General features: G+C 35.8%; 3 protein-coding genes across 3 annotated transcripts; all 3 read left to right on the top strand.

Annotated features, from left to right (window-relative positions):
* The first annotated feature begins 3,456 nt into the window (after positions 1–3,456).
* LOC125201667 (protein NUCLEAR FUSION DEFECTIVE 4-like) lies at positions 3,457–6,337 on the top strand. The gene is made up of 3 exons (XM_048099875.2): positions 3,457–3,860; positions 3,943–4,760; positions 5,592–6,337. Exons 1-3 carry the CDS (start codon positions 3,531–3,533, stop codon positions 6,064–6,066), a joined length of 1,623 nt encoding a protein of 540 aa, XP_047955832.2. The 5' UTR covers positions 3,457–3,530; the 3' UTR covers positions 6,067–6,337.
* A 1,939-nt stretch (positions 6,338–8,276) lies between these two features.
* On the top strand, positions 8,277–10,907 carry LOC125202051 (endo-1,4-beta-xylanase 5). Its single transcript, XM_048100368.2, has 7 exons — positions 8,277–8,546; positions 8,623–8,657; positions 8,794–8,938; positions 9,053–9,225; positions 9,344–9,448; positions 9,512–10,297; positions 10,398–10,907. The coding sequence occupies exons 1-7, from the start codon at positions 8,480–8,482 to the stop codon at positions 10,731–10,733; spliced, it is 1,647 nt and encodes a 548-aa protein (XP_047956325.2). The 5' UTR covers positions 8,277–8,479; the 3' UTR covers positions 10,734–10,907.
* A 7,269-nt stretch (positions 10,908–18,176) lies between these two features.
* On the top strand, positions 18,177–21,131 carry LOC125201360 (auxin transporter-like protein 2). The gene is made up of 8 exons (XM_048099436.2): positions 18,177–18,379; positions 18,447–18,632; positions 18,714–18,826; positions 18,884–19,067; positions 19,312–19,409; positions 20,051–20,258; positions 20,352–20,609; positions 20,727–21,131. The coding sequence occupies exons 1-8, from the start codon at positions 18,221–18,223 to the stop codon at positions 21,012–21,014; spliced, it is 1,494 nt and encodes a 497-aa protein (XP_047955393.1). The 5' UTR covers positions 18,177–18,220; the 3' UTR covers positions 21,015–21,131.
* Positions 21,132–21,967: the final 836 nt, after the last annotated feature.

A 21,967-nucleotide genomic window follows, 5' to 3' on the forward strand; every position in this document is an offset into this window, starting at 1 on the left:
TTATATAAAACTTTTTGTGATGATTAACCGAGAACGACAGAGAATGAACATTAACTGTAGAGCGAAACCGTACCTTAATCCATATTGAATTGAAAGTTAGAATTGCTTTGCAACGGTTATGAATTTTTCAAAAGACCAGAGACGTTCTTCGCAACAGTCTGTAGAGAGAATACAAAGATATCGAATTGTTCTTCTGACGTATGGGGACCATATATAACCCTATCTTATATTTATATAAATATAAGACCCTTTATTTCTTATTCTGTCCCTCAACAAATAGAAAATTTCATATAGTATCTACGTACATTTATTTCCGTCACAAATAAATACTACACTTTGACGCAAACTTTAATCTTTATTGGATCACTTTAATTAGACAACTGAAAAATAAGTGTACATATTAAATTAGTCATGTGGAACCCTAAATTTCTAACAAACGCACAATAATAACTCGATCTTATCACTTTGCTATGATAAGATCATCCATATGGAGTAGGTTTTTTCTTCATGTATATATTAGGTTAGAGTTATATATAATTACTAAAGAGTTTTTCTTTTTGTAGATTAACGCTCATTTATTTATATATATTCTCCTAACATATTGTACACGTACAATTAAGCCATTATTTAGGGATTATTGCCATTTAAAAGCTTTGGATTATTTTTAGTTAATCTTATAATTTTTAAAATCGAAAAATAAATTCTACATGAATAAACTATTCGATGAAGAAGTGAACAACATAAATTTACATGCACACAAAGCAAACACTATTAGTGGTGGCGGTAGCAAAAGGAAATTGAGTGAACTACAAAAATAGTCCATGTACTATGCGTTTATCTCGCCAATGAACCTTGGACTTTAAAAATATCCTCAGACAACCCTGGACTAAGCGTTTATCTTGAAAATGGTCCTTTTTCACTGTTTCGTGATGAAAATACCCTTTTGGGAGATTTGGGCAATTTGGTATTTTTACATTTTAAATCTGATATTATTTCAGTGATGTACTAAATATGATATTATTTCAAAATTATCATTCTTCTTCCCTTTTGTCATCCTTCACTTTATTTCTTTATTTTAATATTAGATATAATTTTATAAAATTCAATTTTAAATTTTGATTTTTAAATATTAATAAATTTTTTTATTATTAAAATTACTATTAAATAACAAATTAACAGTTTTAATCAATATTTGATAGTGTCTATTATTTAATCAATAAGGTACGACATACGCCTTAGTTTTAATCAATATTTAATAGTTTTAATCATAAATAAATCATATAACACGATTTATTCTGAAATAAATGTGCATCTAATGTAAGACTAATATAGTTTTCGTTTATTAATTTGAAACAATCAAAATTAACTAGAAAATTTCAACAAAAATTCTCTTATATCAAATTTTTAGTCAACTTCATAATATTTTTAGTCAAATTCTACTATACATTGGATACATATTTATTTCAGAATAAATCGTGTTATATGATCTATTTATGATTAAAACTATTAAATATTGATTAAAACTAAGGCGTATGTCGTACCTTAATGATTAAATAATAGACACTATCAAATATTGATTATAACTATTAATTTGTTATTTAATAGTAAATTTAATAATCAAAAATTTTTATTGATATTTAAAAATTGAAATTTAAAATTTAAGTTTATAAAACCAAATCTAATATTGATATAAAGGAACAAAGTGAAGGATGGCAAAAGGGAAGAAGAATGATAATTTTGAAATAATATTAGATTTAGTACATCACTGAAATAATATTAGATTTAAAATGTAAAAAGACTAAATTGCCCAAATCCGCCAAAACCCTCCAAAAGGGTATTTTCGTAACGAAACAGTGAAAAATGACCATTTTCGAGATAAACGCTTAGTCCAGGGTTGTCTGGGAATATTTTTAATGTCCAGGGTTCATTGGCGAGATAAACGCGTAGTCCAGGGACTATTTTTGAGTTCACTCAAGGAAATTAGGAATATTGGGGTGACAAGAGGTCATCCAATGGTCCGTAGAATGGTGGTGATGGCGAATCGCCGCAAGTGACATTTGTTGGCGATCGTCGATGTAGTATGTCGGACGGAAAAGTAAGTGTAAGGGGGAAATGAGTGCACCAACATGTGTTTTTTTAATCTTTAGTTTCCTAAACTAATACATAGCGCTGCCTCATTAAAATTCGTACACATAATTAAACATTGAAAATTACTGATTTAAATTTTGGATTTAAAAAATTACGGGACTGAGTCGACTAACTATATCAACCTAAAATTATGATATAAATGTCAAGTATTTATTTAATTTATTTGCTATATTAACGTTATTCTTTTATAGCAATCATGAAGTATACAACTATCTAGAATCAACGGCTGGTACCAGTTTAAGCATAGTATTATATATTGCAACTCGACGATTTCTCCTAAGGTGGTCCGCCACCAGTATTTGCAAGTTGCATTTTGGGTTTTGACTATACATAAAAGTTACTCCACTATAAACAATCTGTGTGTAAAGAACCCAAACATTTTTACGTGTGCTTGCTATTTCCTAGTCAAATAATATGTGAACGATGAAATAAACTTTATATGTATGTACGTTGAAACTTACAACAAAAGTCTACATTTATTTGGCTGATGATTGATATACACACGTTACGCGTATGTATAAATACCCTCATTTAAATCAATAAGATTGTAAAATACTTGTGGTATTTTTTTGCTTGACGCTTGATGAAAACTTAAGAAAAATATCAAATCAATCATTTTTTCAGTAAAGTCTTATCTGTTTATTTTGAAATTCTACTAGAAGACATAAACTACTACACTATTTAACAATCATAATCAAAAATTGAAAAAGGGTAACTAAAAGTTAGAAATAAAGTTGAAAATATCAATTTATCTAGGACGATTCCAAAGACATTTCTAAACTTCTCGAATAAAAGATGATTTTTCTAAAAAATATTATAACTCAAACATCATATTCTTGTGAAAAAGACCAAGGCAGCTTCCTTCCAAGCATACACACTCTAAAAAGCAAAAATATGCGCACATATAAATAATAGAGAAAAGATAACACATTACAAAAATGAAGTTTTACTTATTTTTTTAATTACCACCTCCAACACAGACATTCTCATGATGCAATCCCATATCTTATTCTTTAAGTTTCGCTGAGACGTAGTTTACGGAATAAAAATCTAATCTGTGTTCACATATAGAAAAATCCAACAACAAAGAATTATATAGAAAACTTATAAAATAAAAATACTGGTCAAATGTTTCCTGTTTTAATTTTTTTCATTTTGTTGATTATTCATTTTCTATAGCAGCTGACCCACTAGGCCACCATGTACGGCGCAGTAGTACAACTCCGATTTATTAAAAAAAATTGAAAGAAAAAGAAAAAAGGGGAATAGAAAAAAATGGAAAATCTCTTTAAATAAAGGTGCCAAACAGACATGTCTCACAGCATTCAAAACCTCGATAAATTTCTCTATCATTTCCAAAGAAATATTTCCCACATTCTGCCATGGGAATAAAACTCTCGCCGGCGTCCCCTGCCGGAAAATGGCTCGGCCTTGTCACCGCCGTCTGGGTTCAAGCGATTTCCGGCAACAATTACACCTTCTCTAACTACTCCGACGCCCTCAAAACGCTCATGGGACTCACTCAGCTGCAGCTCAACAGCCTCTCCGTCGCCAAAGACGTCGGAAAAGCATTCGGCATCTTCGCCGGCCTCGCCTCCGACCGCCTCCCCACCGCCGCCATCCTCCTCATTGGCTCCGTCGAAGGCTTCGTCGGCTACGGCGTCCAGTGGCTCGTCGTTAGCGGCCGAATTCAACCCCTTCCTTACTGGGCGGTAAGTGTGCAACCCTAATTTCACATTTACACCAAAATCCCCAAATTCTGACTGAATTTTTACTCAATTGATTCAATTGCAGATGTGTATCTTTCTGTGTATGGGTGGAAACAGCACTACTTGGATGAACACCGCGATTTTGGTCACATGCATTCGGAATTTCCGGAAGAATCGGGGCCCTGTTTCGGGGATTCTAAAAGGCTACGTCGGTTTGAGCACCGCCATCTTCACCGACGTCTGCTCGGCGCTGTTCGGCGACGATCCGGCGAAGTTTCTGCTGATGCTCACCGTCGTTCCGTTGATCGTCTGCCTGTCCGCCATGTTCTTCCTCCGCGAGATCCCGCCGTCGAAATCCGCGGCGGAGGAAGGCGAGGAGACGAAATTCTTCGGCATAATCAACGTAATCGCCATTGTAATCGCTCTCTACTTGCTCGCATTCGACGTCACCGGCGCTCACGGCCGCTTGTTCTCGCAATTCTTCGCCGCAATTCTCCTAGTTCTACTGGCTTCGCCTCTTTTGATCCCAATTTACCTCAGCGTGAAAAATTTCATCCGTTTGGGCAGCGAAGCAGTCGACGTGGAGCAAACTGTGACGGAGCCGCTCCTGGCGGCGGCGGAAGAGGCGGAGAAGAAGGTGGAAGTGGTAAACCCGGCGGAGAAGAGGCGGCCGGTGATTGGAGAAGAACACACAATTGTCGAGGCGCTGCAAACCGTGGATTTCTGGATCTTATTCGGGTCGTTTTTGTGTGGAGTTGGAACGGGTCTAGCGGTGATGAATAATACGGGGCAAATGGGTCTGGCTCTCGGGTATGCGGATGTATCCATATTCGTTTCACTCACCAGCATTTGGGGATTTTTCGGCCGGATCTTATCCGGGTCGGTTTCCGAGTACTTCATCAAGTAAGTTTTACTATTACGTCTGCTTTGCTTACTTGCTAAGTTTTACTACAAAAGTTCCTCCTTTTCCGCGTTATTTCGATATTTCGATACAAATGAGAAATTGAGATTTTCTTGAAATGGCTAACTTGTTAACTCATGAAGGCAAGGTATTAAAATGTAACACATGGCATTAAAATATTAACTAAGTTTACATTGATAATACAATGTGATCATGTTAATAATTTTAGTACACTCCGTTTGATGATTTAGCAACTTAAGAATGATTTAGCAACTTAAGAAAATTAACTCCGTTTGATGATTTAGCAACTTAAGAAAATTAATATCTGATCACGACTTTGTGAAATTGTGTTATAATTTAATAAAAAAAATGAGTCAGTTTACATGTAGCCTTCCAAAAAGAAATTAATAGTGGGACTGAGGGACTTTTTGGCCACATGTATGGGTCGTGCGAGACATTATACTACTAGTAGTATTTATTGACCATTGAAGGCATTAAAATTGCATCAATTGTGTTAAATTAAATACAAAGTCTCCCTTACTGGTCGTACACTTCAAGCACAGCTTGAATCTACTTTACAAAGCTCTACTTTTCTTTCCAACACCCAACTTAGTAGTATTTTATATGTGGAGTATAATTTTTGATCCACTAAAGTAAATGGTGGCGAAACTTCCTATTCTGTGTCGTTCTATTATAAAGAGTCAAAGACCCATCGTAGTCACAACAAGTGGGTTAATAAATGCTTAATCAAAGTAATTAATCTTATATCAGTGATAGTGGTTTGGTCATGATATTTGTAATGGTGTAACTTATAGAAATATTTGTAACTGTAGGAGGGCTGGGACACCTAGGCCTGTCTGGAATGCAGCTTCACAGATTCTAATGGCAGTGGGATATGTTGTGATGGCCATGGCTATGCCAGGATCACTCTACGTGGGCTCCATCGTGGTCGGGATCTGCTATGGAGTGCGCCTTGCCGTCACAGTCCCCACAGCGTCCGAGCTCTTCGGCCTCAAGTACTATGGTCTCATTTACAACATTCTCATTCTCAACCTCCCGCTCGGCTCCTTCCTCTTCTCCGGCCTGCTCGCGGGCTTCCTCTACGACGCTCAGGCGACTAGCACAGCCGGAGGTGGCAACACGTGCATAGGTGCCCATTGCTACCGGCTGGTGTTTGTGGTTATGGCGGTTGTGTGTGTCATTGGATTTGGCCTTGATATGCTGCTGTGTGTGAGAACCAAAACAGTATATGCCAAGATTTATGCTAGCAAGAAGTCTAAGAAATCATCATCTAATATTGTTCAATGAGATAGAGAGAGAGAGAGAGAGAGAGAGAAAGGGCTGACTGGGAATTTTAGTCTCGGAGATGTCCTATTGTCAAATTTGTGTGTTTGATTAGTATTTTTGGTGATGGGTTTAAATCAAATAGAGGGTGACTAACCCTTAGTATTTTGCTTAAAAATGTGATATTTTATTAAAATTGTCTTTTGCAATTGTCAATTTCATATACAGTAGAAAATTCATAGTATTGTATTGCCCCACGTATCAATGAATTAAGAGTATTGCTCAATTGTATTAATAGCATACGAGATCTTTTTACTTTGTGGTATAGTTTATAGTTTCTGATGTTTTCTGTATAGAAAAAAGTACTTTTCTATTTTACTAATAAGCATGCAAAATATGCAAGTATCCTGCAAGATGCACAGATCGCTTCATAAATGTTATCGCGGCCGAGCTAGGTGGGGTTAGGATCGGCCCACGCCACTGCCGGCCCTGGAGAACCCCCGGCAACGACCGCCACCACCAACCTGCGCCCCATCTACCGTGCAGATGTGCTGCCTGCATTTAATTTATCACTAGGCTTTAGTTTTGGGCTTGTCTTGTAAAATTCTTTCTAATTAATTTCAACATCCAGCCCAACAAATATATTGTACTACTACTATGTTTTACATAATTCAAAGTTTCAGATTTTTTGTAATAATGATAAATTGGAAAGTCATGTATTATATTCCTACTACTAGTACTATGTTTTACACATGCTAGACAATAAAAGCCATATAATCGACCGATCCGTCGTAGTGAATAAATTTAATTAATCGATCATGTCTTGAATATTGTAAATATTGATTGTGATGACTCGATTTTTATATTGATGGATAAATTTTTTTTGAAAAGATCTCAAGATTTTATCTAAAATTTCTTTTAAACAGAGCTCAAGATTTTATAGGTTTTTTAGCGATAGTGCTATAGTGTGTTAAACAAGAAGTACAACAGCTGGAAAATCCTTTGGTAATGATAAATTTGACGAGGTGAAATTGATGAGAATGAAATTGTTGTCTCGATCTCGGATACTATAAGATGTGTTATTTAAATTATAATTTATTTTTTTATAAAAGTAATCACTTGAAGCACATCGTTGTTTTTTCTTTTCTCGAAATTCCTCCTTGTTGTATCTCGAAATTCCTCATCACCAAGAAGCAGATATTTTTCTTTGTATTATTGATTTGTCAATAAATAGACTTTAAGAATCAAATGGCTGACTCAAGGAATTTTATGAGTAAAAGTGGTGTGGTGAGTGCCGATGAGGGGAGGAATTTCTCTATTATCGATAAACTTTAGGAAGCTTATATTTTCATACATAGAACCGCGTTTCAATTGTGCTATGAACCAAGAATTAGTTTTATCTTTATTTCAAAACGTATGATTTAATTTTGTTTTCCCCTTTATTTTAATCTCACCCCTAGTTACCCTCAGTCACGGTTTCCTGAATTTACTATCCTTGACAAAATACAATAATAATAAAATTCTATTTTTCAGAAACTAAATTTAAAGTCCGCTCTTCATTTTCTGGACTAATCCAAACCCCTAAAACTAAAACTCATCTCCCACTCCACCAAAATTTAGTAAATTTAAGTACATTGCTTCAACTTATAGTATAAATTTGGTGAGATAACTTTACAATATGAACCCAAAGTAATAAATTCTCGGTAATGACGGAGGTTTTCATTTTGATTTATCGTTAATAAATGCTTAATCACTCTATTATCAAAACTAGTTTTACTTTTAATTGAAAATTATTCCTGTAGATTTAAATTATTATTTGTAGATTTATACCGTTAGCTTGAGCAAGATTTAAATCAGCCCCTTTGTACTTATCCGTCACGGGAATGACACATCCCTTTTTGAAACATCAGATTCTTTTGCAATACAAGCATTCATTAGTACACACGTCCCATGTTTATATGTCTACTTATAATATAATAATGCAAACTTCCTTTCCTAGTGTCGAGGTACCACCTTTTTCAGTTGAGGGACAATCGAATGATTGATTAATTATATACAAAATTAACTAATTAAATTAATTGTTTAGTATCATTTTCTCAACTTAATTGCTGGGACATTTCAGTTGAGGGACAATCTAATTTTTGGTCCCACTCAATAACAGTAGTAGTAGACGTAGTAGTTTATCTAATCTAATACTGAAGATGCAAGAAAATAGAGCAAATGAATGAAGTTCTTACTAAAGAGAGATTAAGAAAGTAGTAATGAATTACTACGTCTGTATATAAGTGAAATAAAGGAGAAGAGTGAGAAATAATGAACTGTTTGGCTTGTGAATTCCGCTCCACTTAACTCTTTCTCATCATTCATTCCTTCTTTTTATTATTCTCCAGTCTCCACACAATTTTACATCTTTCTCTGCAACTCTTTCCTTCGAAGCATGTCTCAATCGCCAATCCTCGCTGCTCTACTTTTGTTCTTCATTTCCATCCCGGTTTCATCCTATGGTTCTCTCTCCCTTTCTCTTTCTCTTTCTCTCAATTTTCAATATATATACTGACGCTAGCTTCTTGTTTATTGCAGATGGGCCACTTTATGATTCATCAGCTTACACTAAGGTAGCCACCATTCTTTTAATTATTTATAATACGTTTTATTATATTCTAACTATGGCTACTTGGATGCTCCCTCAACATGCCTACACATTTTTTTTATCCACACATTTAGTACTAATTTGTTATGTATGTTGTACAGTGTAAAATACAACCTGAGCCACCTCTCTATAATGGAGGGATGCTCAAGGATCAGCAGCACACCATTCCAGACACCGGAGATCGACAAAAATCATCGTCGTTTTCTCTTAAAAACCTAGATGCTGCCACAAAATACTGCTTCTCCAGTTGAGTCTCGTATTTCAATCTCATATTTCATTTCATCGGTGCACACACATTTTGTCATGTCGGGTTACAACTTAAGTATCTCCGAATTTGAAATGTGATCGATCTTATTACAGTTTGGATCAGGATCAAGGATGCCGAATCAGCCATGATAACAGCCAGTCTAGTAACAGAAGACACACGCCTAAAATGCATCGGAACCGTGACAGCATATAAAGGATGCTGGTCATTTCTCAAGGGTGGATTTGTATTGTCTTCCCCTTCAAATTCATCCACCCTTTACATCAAGGTAACTAATTAGTAACTAACACATGCACGTCTGTTGTAGTCGACAATCCAAACAACATTCATTTAATATGATCATATCCAATCCTACTATACTAAGTCTTAACTAGTCTGCACTACAGAATTCAGACAGTAAGGATGTCGTCGGTATAGAAATCACCAGCGCTTCTCTGCAGCCTTTCACTCCACAGCAATGGAGACTCAATCAAGACACCAAGATCAATCAGGTAAGGCAACATCATAATCATTCATTTATACCAATATCATAAATCATCTCCTTTTATCTGCAGGCGAGAAAACGAGCCGTTACAGTTCATATTTCAGACAGGGAGGGCAGACAAGTGCAGGGAGCTTCAATAAGAGTGGAGCAGCTATCGAAAGACTTCCCCTTCGGATCAGCCATAGCCGAAAGCATCATAGGAAATCCTCCCTATCAGAAATGGTTCGTGGAGAGATTCAACGCAGCAGTGTTCGAAAACGAGCTCAAATGGAACGCAACCGAATTCATACAAGGCCAAGTGAACTACACTCTCCCGGACAAGATGCTAGAATTCGTGCAAGCCAACCAAATAACAGTGAGAGGCCACAACATCTTCTGGGAGAATCCACAATACATCCCCAATTGGGCTCAAAACCTGACCGGATCCGCCCTCGAATCAGCAGTGACCTCACGAATCCAGAGCCTTATGCACAAGTACAGAGGAGACTTCGTGCACTGGGACGTCAACAACGAGATGCTCCACTTCGACTTCTACGAGGACCGCCTCGGCCCCAACGCCACGCTGCGCTTGTTCAAGGCCGCCCACCAATCCGATCCCCTCGCCACGCTCTTCATGAACGAGTTCAATGTGGTGGAAACCTGCAGCGACGCAGAATCAACGGTTGATGCTTACGTTTCAAGGATGCGAGGCCTCCAACGGGGAGGAGTCACGGTGGGTGGGATCGGGCTGCAGGGCCATTTCGATGTGCCTAATCCGCCATTGATGAGAGGCGTTCTTGACAAATTAGCCACACTTGGCCTTCCTATATGGCTCACTGAAGTTGATATAAGCAGTGAATTCACCAAGGAAACACAGGTTAGATTACTTTTTTTTTAATAGGTAAATGAATATAAATTTAAAGGCCGCGTTAATTAGTTAAGTGAGTGTTGCAAATTGCAATGCAACCACCTAACAGGCTATGTACTTGGAGGAAGTGGTGAGGGAAGGGTTCTCGCATCCGGCGGTTAACGGGATTGTGCTGTGGTCGGCGTTTCGTCGGGGGAGGTGTTACCAGATGTGTCTGACGGACGGTAACTTTAGCAACCTTCCGACGGGAGAGGCGGTGGACAGGCTAATGAAAGAGTGGAGTAGTGATGGGTTGGAAGGGAGAAGTGATGAGCATGGTTCTTACAGCTTCTTTGCTTTCTTAGGTGAATACAAAGTCACTGCAAAGTATGGTGATAAAACGGTTGATTCCACATTTTCTCTCTCACAGGGCAGAGAGACCAGACATTTTAACATCCAACTCTAGCTGCTTTGCTTTGTGTTTTCTTTTGTAAGGCCCAACAGAAGGTGGTCTATACAACTCTTATGTTCATTGATTAGTTTCCACAATATATAATATACTTTTGTTCTAGAAAGTTTTTCACATTTTTTTCATTTGTATTCGTCCTACAAAATTTATTATTCCTCCCGTCCCATTGAAGATGGCTCACTTTACTTTTTAGTTTGTCTCAACAAAGATGATCCATTACTAAATATGTAAACACATTTCTCTTCACTTTATTCTCTCTCTCTTACTGTACTCTCTCCACTTCACACACAAAATAAAATTGCATAAATTCTCGTGCTGCTCAAGGAAGAGGTTATCTTCCTTGGGACGGAGGGAGTATTACATTTCAATATTTATCATTTTTAATAGTGGATCTCATATTTCACTAGCTCATTCCAACTCACATTTTATTATAAAATTAATATACTCCCTCCGTCCCTCTATAGTAGAGACATTTTTTTCGGCACGAGATTTAAGAAATTGTGTTAAAAATGAGTTAAGTGAAGGTAGAATAAAGTATGAAAGAAAAAAGTTAGAGAGAAGAAAGAGAGAAAAGTAAGAGAGAGTAAAATAAGAGAGAAGAAAAGTTGGTGTTTTTTACCAAAATAGGAAATGACTCAGCTACAATGGGACAACCAAAAAACGAATACGACTCAGCTACAGAGGGACGGAGGGAGTATAAAAGTAGGACTCACTCTCCACTAACTTTTTTCACTCACTTTCTATTACATTTCTTAAAATCCATGTTCGGTCAAAGTGTGACAAAATTTAAGGAACGGAGGGAGTAATGAATAGTTAAAATAGAGAAAGAGAATAATTTAAAGAAAAATATTTTCTACATTCTCTCTTATACTTTACTCCCTCCGTCCCATAAGCCGTATTTCCTTTTTTAATCCGTCTCATACAAATAGTCCATATCCATTTATGACAATTTTTTTCTCTTTTTTTTTACTTTATTATTTATGTGCCCCACTATCCATTACACAATTTTAATTATTTTTTCTCTTTCTCTCTTACTTTAAGAATTATACATTAAAATCCGTGTCAATACCAAATGACCTATTTCTATAGGACGGAAGGAGTACTGTTTATTCACTTTAACTATTTATTACAGAAAATGCAACACCTCTATTAAGGTTGTATGGAGTGGAGGGAGTATATATTTTGTAGACAAAGATAATATATAAAAGAAGAAACTACATTTTACTAATTTTTTAACTTATTTTTTGATATATTTCTTAAAATATATGCCCGATCAAAATGTGATAAAATTTATAGAACGGAGGGAGTGAGTACTTACTCGATTGGATGTTTCTACTTTCTATTGGGCTACTCTGTTCCCGGCCTAACTATTTGGGCCTTATTCTGTCAAACGCCCAAATTCAACTGCCCACAATAGTGGAGGTCTTAACACCTTCTACTTCTTTTTCATATTCTTTTTTTTTTTTTTTCTAATAATAATTATTACTGCTAGAGATACAAAACTTGGGCTCGATATGACTCAGACCCTGAACCTATTGATGGAAGAAAAGAAGTTTTGTCAACAGAGTTTGTGTTTTAGTTGCATTTATTAACCTCCTATTAGATTGCTTAAATAAATACTCGTTCATAAAAAATAATTTTATTTTATTATTTTAGGATGTTTATAAAAAAATAGTCTCATTTCTAAAAATAGAAAGATTTTTTTTCATACTATATCCATTTTTTCTCATCTCTCAGTTTATTCACTTTTTCTCCATTTTTCTTACTTTACCCACTTGTTCTCCTCCTCTCTTCCACGTTATTAACTTTTTATTAAATTAAAACTCATACCGTCCATAAAAATAGAACATTTTTTTGTGGAAGGAGAGAATAGATACAATAAGGTAAATATGACTTTCTACATTAATTTTGGTGGTTTTCGATAATCGTCTCACTCAATAATGGGCGCCTGATAAATTGATTTCATTTTTAAAATCTAATGCGGATCACCTATTTCAAATACACCAAAAGGTCACTCCGCAAGCTGTTAGAGTTGAGCGTAACGATGTTCATTCAATCTGATATTGATAATAAAAAAAATTTGTCTATGTACAACTTTCACTAAGCTTTCCAATTGCTAATACGATTATTCACTACTGAAAAGGTGACGATAGTCTAGATTGGGGAAAAAAAAACAAGGGGGAATACAATTTGATTTTATAAGGTGTGACATTGTAAAATGATACTCCTAATTAATACTCTATTGTGTGAGAATTCAACAATTGATGAAATGGAGTGGAGGAGGCAGATTGTATGATATGGTGTGTAGTGAAATGATAGAAAATACTCCTATAATAATTGTAAATGCTTATTTGAGGGCAACCACAGCTATAGGTAACCGAAATTCATCATCAGCCTATTCTCTCTATTGTGTGTCAATGGACCTGCATTTTGCCTTACCAATTAATGAAAATTATGTCTCTCCCACTAATTCATTATATTTTTACATTATTTTTTACTAAAGTATATAATTACACTCATTATCATAGTCGAAGTAATTAATTTTGTTTTTTCATCATTTCGGCACTAGTTTTTAAAGCTTTAACAAGCACTTTGCTCTATGGCACGCTTGGTCATTGTTGCAATTTGATTATTATGGATACAGTAAATATTAAATGGTTCTAGCTTACTAATTACATAAATTTAGTACTATTAATCTATTTAAAATTAAAATAGATCGATTACTTGGAACATTGGAAAATTAAAGAGAACGGCAATAATGGCAAGAAAAAATGAAACAGTAACTCGGTAACGCGGTAAATATCGTAAAGCATAAAGCTTGAAGGCTCTAAAAAAATAGCAAAGCTTCGGTAATTTCTACTGAAATCAAATAATAGTACTATAATCTATCATCCAATAATTAAATGCACTCACATTATTAGTGAATACTATCATAATTCTTGGTTCTATTATTGCTAGTCACAGGTCTTTTCTGACTCAAATAAGTAAAAATATATCACATGCATCTATCATGGTAATTGGAAAACTGTTTCCAAAGTATAGAACAATTGAACAATATGTACTTTGCCGCATGTACCTACATTTAATGAAATATGCCATCATGACCAAATTCACATACTACTATATATATGATCCAATTTTATTTCATTTTTACTTGAACTACTAATTAACATACATATTTATATACGAATTAATAAAACAATACTATACGGGTCCGTTTGATAAGGCAGTAATGCTAAGATAGAGATTTATATCTTAGCTTTTCTATTTGTTTGATATCATTGAAATACTTACCTCAAAGCCCAGTATAATGCCTAAACCCGTCTCGGCCCGACCAAATATACACATTTATGCTAAGTTATGTATCCTACCAATTTGGTGGGTTATATCACTTTTCTGTCAAGATATCCGATTCTACCCTCTCTCTCTAGCACTCTTCACCCATCCCACTCCCATATTCCAATGATTCTCCCCCTTTTCTCAATAAAGTTCATACCACCATGGAGCAGGAATGTTGACGACCGCATCTGGAGGCACGATTTCGATTGCCAGAGGGCAGCAGGAAAACGATGCAACGCGGCTGGAGAGAAATACAGAGGTGTGGCGTCCATCAACACCGTCGGAACATCGTTGGCTGACGTTGATTAATGGCTTGGGTTTCTACCATGGCTGGCAAATTCTTCGAGGCACGTCGACTGTGGGGTGCGATTCACTCCAATTTTGGTTCGAATGTGGGATGGGTTTCTCCCATGGGTTCTACGATTGGACGAATATGGTTCTAAAATCTGAATTGAGGGTTTCTTTGTTTCTTTTTCGAGATGATGAAAAAATCTGGGCAAAGATGTTCTTGTATGTTGACAGATTTTTCTCTTCGACTATTTAATTGGTTCAACTGATGTTTCTCTTTGATTGTCTGTGACAACTAGTATTTTCTTCTTCAGTTTTTTGTTAATGAAAGATGTGGCAGTGATGATTTTGTGTTGTATACCAATTTTTCACTTTGATTTTTTTCATTCAAATGGTCCCAAATGCTTCTTTGATTCTCAAAAGTAGTGATGATACTGTGGTTATATGAGCATATTTGATTTTTTAAACAAATTGCTCTTAAAAGGATTTTGGATTCACAGTGAGGTTTGCTACGTTTCTTTAGGCAAACTCCCACTGCGACACATTTTTTAAAAAGGGCAATTATGTTATTTCATGTGTTATCTAATACATAAGTTTAGATAATATCTCGCCTATCAAACAATAACGTAAAAATTTTATCTGGCCATATATTGACACAAAGCCCATATTACTTATCTTAATTTACATATCTTTCTATATCCCACCTTTCTTATCAAACGGACCCTACATATACACACGATAATTAACTCCAAAATATGAACAAAAAAAATGCTGAATTTTTTCTGTCGAATCATATGTCTTTATTTCGATGGGCTTCAAACATACAATCTGATTGCATAAACTGATGATGAAGGAATAAATTATTTCTAAAAGCAAGAAATTGGTCGTTTCAGAAAACACAAAACCAGTCAAAGGAGACAATATTTTCAGGAATGTAGCTGGTCCCAATTATTGTGAAACGTGAAGAAGAGTGACAATACTAGCTACTCTTTTGATCTCAAACAATAAATAAGTTTGCCTTCATTTATGCATTTCTTTGAAAATGTTTTGTTATGTTGGATATAAATTAAATTAATATTGTCATGCGGTGACTAATGAATTAGGTTGGAGGTCGATAAAAATACATGATGAGAAGAAACAAATAAAGATAAAGATTGGTAAAAGATTGTCTTGTTGTACTTGAAGTGGGGAAAAAGACAATGGTGGAATATAAATGATGATGCTGATCAAGTATGCTACAATAAATCATACAGCTTAGTAAAGTAAATAGGAAAAGAAAAATATTCGTTCTTCACTTTGCTCCATACACTATTCCCTTATTTTATTTTCTCATTTGGCTATGAAATGTAATTTTGGGTTGCATGGTTCAAGCATAGTATAGATCACAAGACTACAAGAGGGAATCACAAGTAAATTTTGGAGTAGTAGTATAAAATATTGGTAGATTTCAAATTTTTAAGTTACCTCTAAATAGAAAAGGATATACTCCCTCTGTCCCAAGAAAGATGACTCATTTCTTGAGCGGTACAGGATTTTATGTAATTTTATTTTGTGTGTTGAGAGGAGAGAGTAAAATAAGAGAGAGAATAAAATAGAGATAAAAATGTTTTTATTTTAAGTAATAGATCATCTTAGTTGGGACAAACTAAAAAGGAAAGGGAGTCATCTTCATTAGGACGGAGGGAGTACAATTATCTAAACTTTTCCCTATAATAGATTTAAAAGAGTAGGTGTAATAATTTTGCTCTACTTACACCACTGGCCAATGTACCATTCCAAGAGGATAATGTATTAAATTTATTCAATGCACAAATAGCTATTATTTTAGTATACAATTGACGTGCACCTAATCGGGCACCGTTTAATCATCGGAAATTAATTTCATTCGGAAATTGAACTTAATTCCTATGATATGCGTCGAATGAAAGATTAACAAAACAGGATAGCAATCCTTTTATAATCAAAACATGAATTTAGTTTTTCATCAAAAAAAAAAGAACAAGAAAAGGAAAAGGAAAAAGAAAAAACAATCAAACCAAATTTGGAAAAAGAAAACCTAAATGGCCGTGCAAATAATACTCCTATACCAATTAGCTAGAAAAAAATAGAATGCTATTAACCCTAAACTAGAACATTTAAATTTAATTTTTTTGCTAAAAATTCAACATATTGCGTGAGAAATATGAACGTAATAGTATTTTGGTTTTTAATTAGAGAAAATGAAACTAATTTCCCAAGAGAAGAATTTAAATTATATGTCGTGCTTTGATATATTTGGGAGGGTTTGGTATATAAGGAGGGCATGTGATAAAAGTGACTTTCTTCTTCTTCTTCTTCTATAATAAGCGACAAGCGGCCACGCCCATTATCATTTCCTCTACTTTTAATTATTCCATCACTTTTCAATATTGTAATTCATTTTATACTTTGCTCCATTTTCATTGGGATATAAGTGAATTAAATGTTTGATATATTTCAAATTTTTGGAGGAACATCATATGGATTATGGATGTTGAATAGTATAGGAACTCTTGCAAGTGCATATGCATTCATGAAGTGTGATTGACTCGTGATACCTTATTCCAATTAGTTGGAATTTACTAAGTATATTCCATCTACCTAAGTCATTCGTTCCGACTTAATTTCATTTATGAAATGATTTTTATTTTAAAGCCCTAGATCTTTCTTATAAAGCAAACAAATCATATTCCAATCACTATGTCCCCCTTAGAATAGAAACCACAAAAATACAAACAGAGAAATAGGTCTAATTCATTTTTTCGACAAAGGAGAAACACTAACCATCTAAAAACACTCTAAAAATCCTATGTAACATAAATTCTGTAAAAAAAAACATAGACATCAAAATAATAAGCAAATGTTGTGCGGGCACATATGTTACAAAACATTGGAGTTTCTCTGTGATCTTTTTCACTCAATTGACTTATTAAATTGTTTACAATACCCTTAGCAAATGAAGATATATATATACATCTGATAAAGCAGTGCAAAATCCCAATTAAATTAGTACTCCAAATTTTCTACAAACCACTGGTTTTTATATTTCTTTTGCATTCCTCGCATGATATTTGGCATGTCTATTATTAAAATCCCAAAATGTTATTTGTCAGATCTATTATTAAAACCCCAGTCCTCCCAAGAGAAGCAAATATGGTAATTTTCAATTGTAAGATAATGATTAAAAAGAAGGTTGGGTGGTAAGGGTGTCTCCAACGGCGCTCCTCCCGTTCGCTCGTCGGGGACGGGCAACCTGACGGGCGCCATAGTGGGCGGGAAGGGTGCCCACGCCCGTCCCGTCGACGTCCTACCTGACGGGCGCCACTGTGGCGTGGGTAGGACGTCCCATTCGGACGTCCCACCGATTTTTTTTTTAAAACTCTATAAATACGGCTCGTATCGAAATTTTAATTCCATAAATTTTAATTTTAATTGTGAATTTATTAATTTTATTGCGGAAAGTCCTAGTGGGTAAGGCTAGTGCAGTGGGAAGGGCTAGTAATATGGCAGTGGAATGGGAAGGGCTAGTGCTGACGTGGCATGGAAAGGGCTAGTGGGAGGGGCGCACCGGAGACACCTAGTAATAGTAATAATTTTTGTATAAACGTTGGAAATGGAGAAACCCAAGTGGTGCGTACAGGCCTCCCACGCTGCTATAATTACATTAATCTTAATATCAACCTTTTTCTTATTTAGCAGAAAAAGACAAACAAAGTTTAAGCAATCAACAAAAAGCGACTTCTCCTTCCCATCCCCCTAAAAGCGTGTTTCAAAAAGCGAGTATATATATATTGTATTGTATTCATGATTCATCTGTGCTGAAATTAGATCACGCAAAGATGGCGGCGTCGGACAAGGTGGTGGAGAGCGTGATAGCCGGAAGCTACGAAGAGATGGAGACCGACGGCAAGCCCCGAGACCTCCGATCCACCATTTCCAATTTCTTCTGGCATGGCGGCTCCGTCTACGACGCCTGGTTCAGCTGCGCTTCCAATCAGGTTAATTAATTTCTTAGTTAATTAATTGGAAGTTTGAGAGAGTAATTTGTTGGATTTTGAATTGCAGGTGGCGCAGGTGCTGCTGACGTTGCCGTACTCGTTCTCCCAGCTGGGGATGACGTCAGGCATTCTGTTTCAGCTGTTTTACGGCGTGATGGGCAGCTGGACGGCCTACCTCATCAGCATTCTCTACGTCGAGTACCGAACCCGAAAAGAGCGTGAAAAAGTCGATTTCAGAAACCATGTTATTCAGGTTTATCATTTACTAACAATTTAATTTTGTTAATTACACTTATATAGGAGTAATTTAATTTGAATGAAAAATGAAAAACAGTGGTTTGAAGTGCTGGATGGGCTGCTGGGGAAGCACTGGAGGAATGTGGGACTGGCTTTCAACTGCACTTTCCTTCTCTTTGGATCCGTAATTCAGCTCATTGCCTGTGCCAGGTACGCTACACCTATACAAATCCAGTTGAATTAATTTAACATCGACTTTAATTGCAGCAATATTTATTATATAAACGACAATTTGGACAAGAGGACCTGGACCTACATATTCGGAGCATGCTGTGCCACCACCGTCTTCATCCCATCTTTCCATAATTACAGAATTTGGTCTTTTCTTGGCCTTATTATGACTACTTACACTGCTTGGTACCTCACCATTGCTTCCTTACTCCATGGACAGGTAATTATTTACCACCAATTATTTGAATTAATTAATAGCTATAGCTAGAGTCACTGATTTTATTAGGATCTATTTTTAGGTTGTTTTATAATTTACTCCAATAATACCCCAACCGAATCCGAATCTATTTTGCGTTTTCATAGGACAGATCTCAACTCATTTTTTTTTAAAGAGTCAAGATTCGTAGTCAAAGATGTGATTGATTATTGAGAAATTAGTCTAATTAAGTGGATAATAATAACAGGTGGAAGGTGTGAAGCACTCGGGCCCCACCAAGTTGGTCCTATACTTCACTGGAGCCACAAACATTCTCTACACCTTTGGGGGGCATGCTGTCACAGTGTAACTCATTTTTAAATCCTCAATATTTTATTTTTATCATTGCCATGGAGTATGGAATTTAATTATCGAAATGTGTTTTATTATGTTTATATAAAATGGTAAAAAAGATAAAGAATTTCAAGTGTGAAAATACAAGCTTTATTGTTTTGCAGTACGTCGTAATGAAAGGGACGCAACGTTATGTATTATAGAGAATGACATTATCTGAGCATATAATGCAGTAATCCATTTTATTTGCTTGTATACTGCAAGAAATTGTCGATATGTCATTTTCTTCCATTATAAAAATACGTTTTCTACAGTGCCCTTTTAGGCATGCTAGAGCCAAAACAAAAGTTGCACTTTTTTTCATATCCTTTCTCTCACGTAGTCTACTAAAAGTGACATATCTCTACTTCTCTTAAAACGAAAACCATGTTTAATTTATTCCTACGCTTCATGATTGATAACATAGTCCCCTTTTCTTATAATAAAAATATGCATCTCCAATAGGCACGCTTGAGCAAAAAGTGGCACTTTTTGGTACCCTGGCCAAATCCTATAACGTAGTGTAATTCCTACCAAAAACATGTTGATTAGAAGAAATGAAGAGTTTAGTTGCAGAGTTGTTTATATTGATGAAATGGTTGAAAATTGGACAGAGAGATAATGCACGCAATGTGGAGGCCGCAGAAGTTCAAGGCAATATACTTGTTGGCAACAGTATATGTGTTGACGTTAACAATTCCATCGGCATCAGCTGTGTACTGGGCTTTTGGTGATCTCCTCCTCAACCACTCCAACGCTTTTGCCCTTCTTCCCAGATCACCCTTCAGGGATATTTCCGTCATTTTGATGCTCATTCACCAGGTCCATATCATACAATATTATTTAAAGCAATTATCAAATTCATTTCACTCACAACTTACCTAGCTACATTAATTAATTACTTGTTGCGCGCAGTTTATAACGTTCGGGTTTGCCTGCACGCCCCTCTACTTCGTCTGGGAGAAGGCCATCGGGATGCACGAGTGTCGGAGCCTGTGCAAGAGGGCGGCCGCACGCCTGCCTGTGGTGATCCCCATCTGGTTCCTGGCCATCGTCTTCCCCTTCTTCGGCCCCATCAACTCCACCGTTGGATCGCTTCTTGTTAGCTTCACCGTCTATATCATTCCCTCTCTAGCCCACATTTTCACCTTCCGAACATCTGCCGCTCGTGAGGTACGTACAAACTTTAGTATATAAATTCCATATAGTTTATTTTAATTAAATAGTTTTTTTCCTAATAAATAAGATATGGCTAAAGAGTCTAATTGTTGTGGTTGTATTAAATGGCAGAATGCGGTGGAGCAGCCGTCGAAATACATGGGACGATGGGTGGGGACATATACGATCAACGTATTCGTAGTAATATGGGTCTTGATTGTCGGGTTTGGCTTTGGTGGATGGGCTAGTATGACCAACTTCATCCATCAAATTGATACATTTGGCCTCTTCACCAAATGCTACCAATGCATGCCCCAGCTCCCGCCGTCGTCGCCGCCCCACTTCCACAATGCCACTGCTCCTCTTCACCCTCCGCCCGCTAACCTCACTCACGCGCCGCCGCATCTTCACGCCCTATGAAACCAAAGCTTAATTATGTCTTCAAATGTAATGGAATGTTGTAGTTTAGGATGTCTTAATTCTACTTTATGAAAACTATGGATCTTCTAATCAATGAAAATTTGTATCTATGTTTTATTTGTTTCTCGACTCAAGGAAAAGGATGCAAAATGGATGAAGCCTTTTTTTAGTATCTCAAGTGGAGTATTTAGATATATAGAATTATCTTCTCAGATAAAGTGTGTTTCAAACCGGCCTAAGTTCATTTTTGCTAAGGTTAATATCTAGGATTTAGGTATAGAGACTTTTGTATGGTATTACTAATTGCTAAGATGAACTAGCTACTCCATTTCGATGCCATTGATTTGATTTTTCTTTTTTCTATCGTGGTTAATTAATTACTGCACGTGTATTTCCTAAAGCCATGTCGTAATTGGTATTCACTCGAACTTGGATTATGTGAATTCAGTTATTTGTTCGCAATTATCCTTTAGCAAAAAAATAAGATCGCAATATGATTGGCTGTTGTAGTAATATGTTGTTCTGTATGAATAGACAACATTTTTTCTTTACGTATGGTGACCTACATATGGTTTCTCAACTATGATACATCAGATACAATTTCACTAAAAAATTAGAATAATTGTGAACAAATTCAAACTTCATGGTTTTTCTAGTTGATTATTTAAGTTTCGGGACATTCACTTCAATCATTTGCCCTGTTATATACTAATATCTACTACTAATGTATTCACCCCTGTGCAGCTGCAAAGTGCTTATATTTGTTAGAATCTAACTTTTTCATTCTTTCTCATACATCATCTAGAATGCTTAAAATCCTATCAGAGTATTTTATATTGATAGCAAAATAATCTTGCTCATCTCTCTGTTCTTCCTCTCTTTTTTATTTGTTTACCGCGTCAAGCTGATCAAGCTGCGGACACTTCCTTCTTGCCCTGCAGGTAGGTGGAAGA

Source organism: Salvia hispanica, chromosome 2, assembly GCF_029641045.1.
Source record: "Salvia hispanica isolate PSC_SH4W2 chromosome 2, Shi_PSC_v1, whole genome shotgun sequence".
Lineage (NCBI taxonomy): Eukaryota > Viridiplantae > Streptophyta > Magnoliopsida > Lamiales > Lamiaceae > Salvia > Salvia hispanica.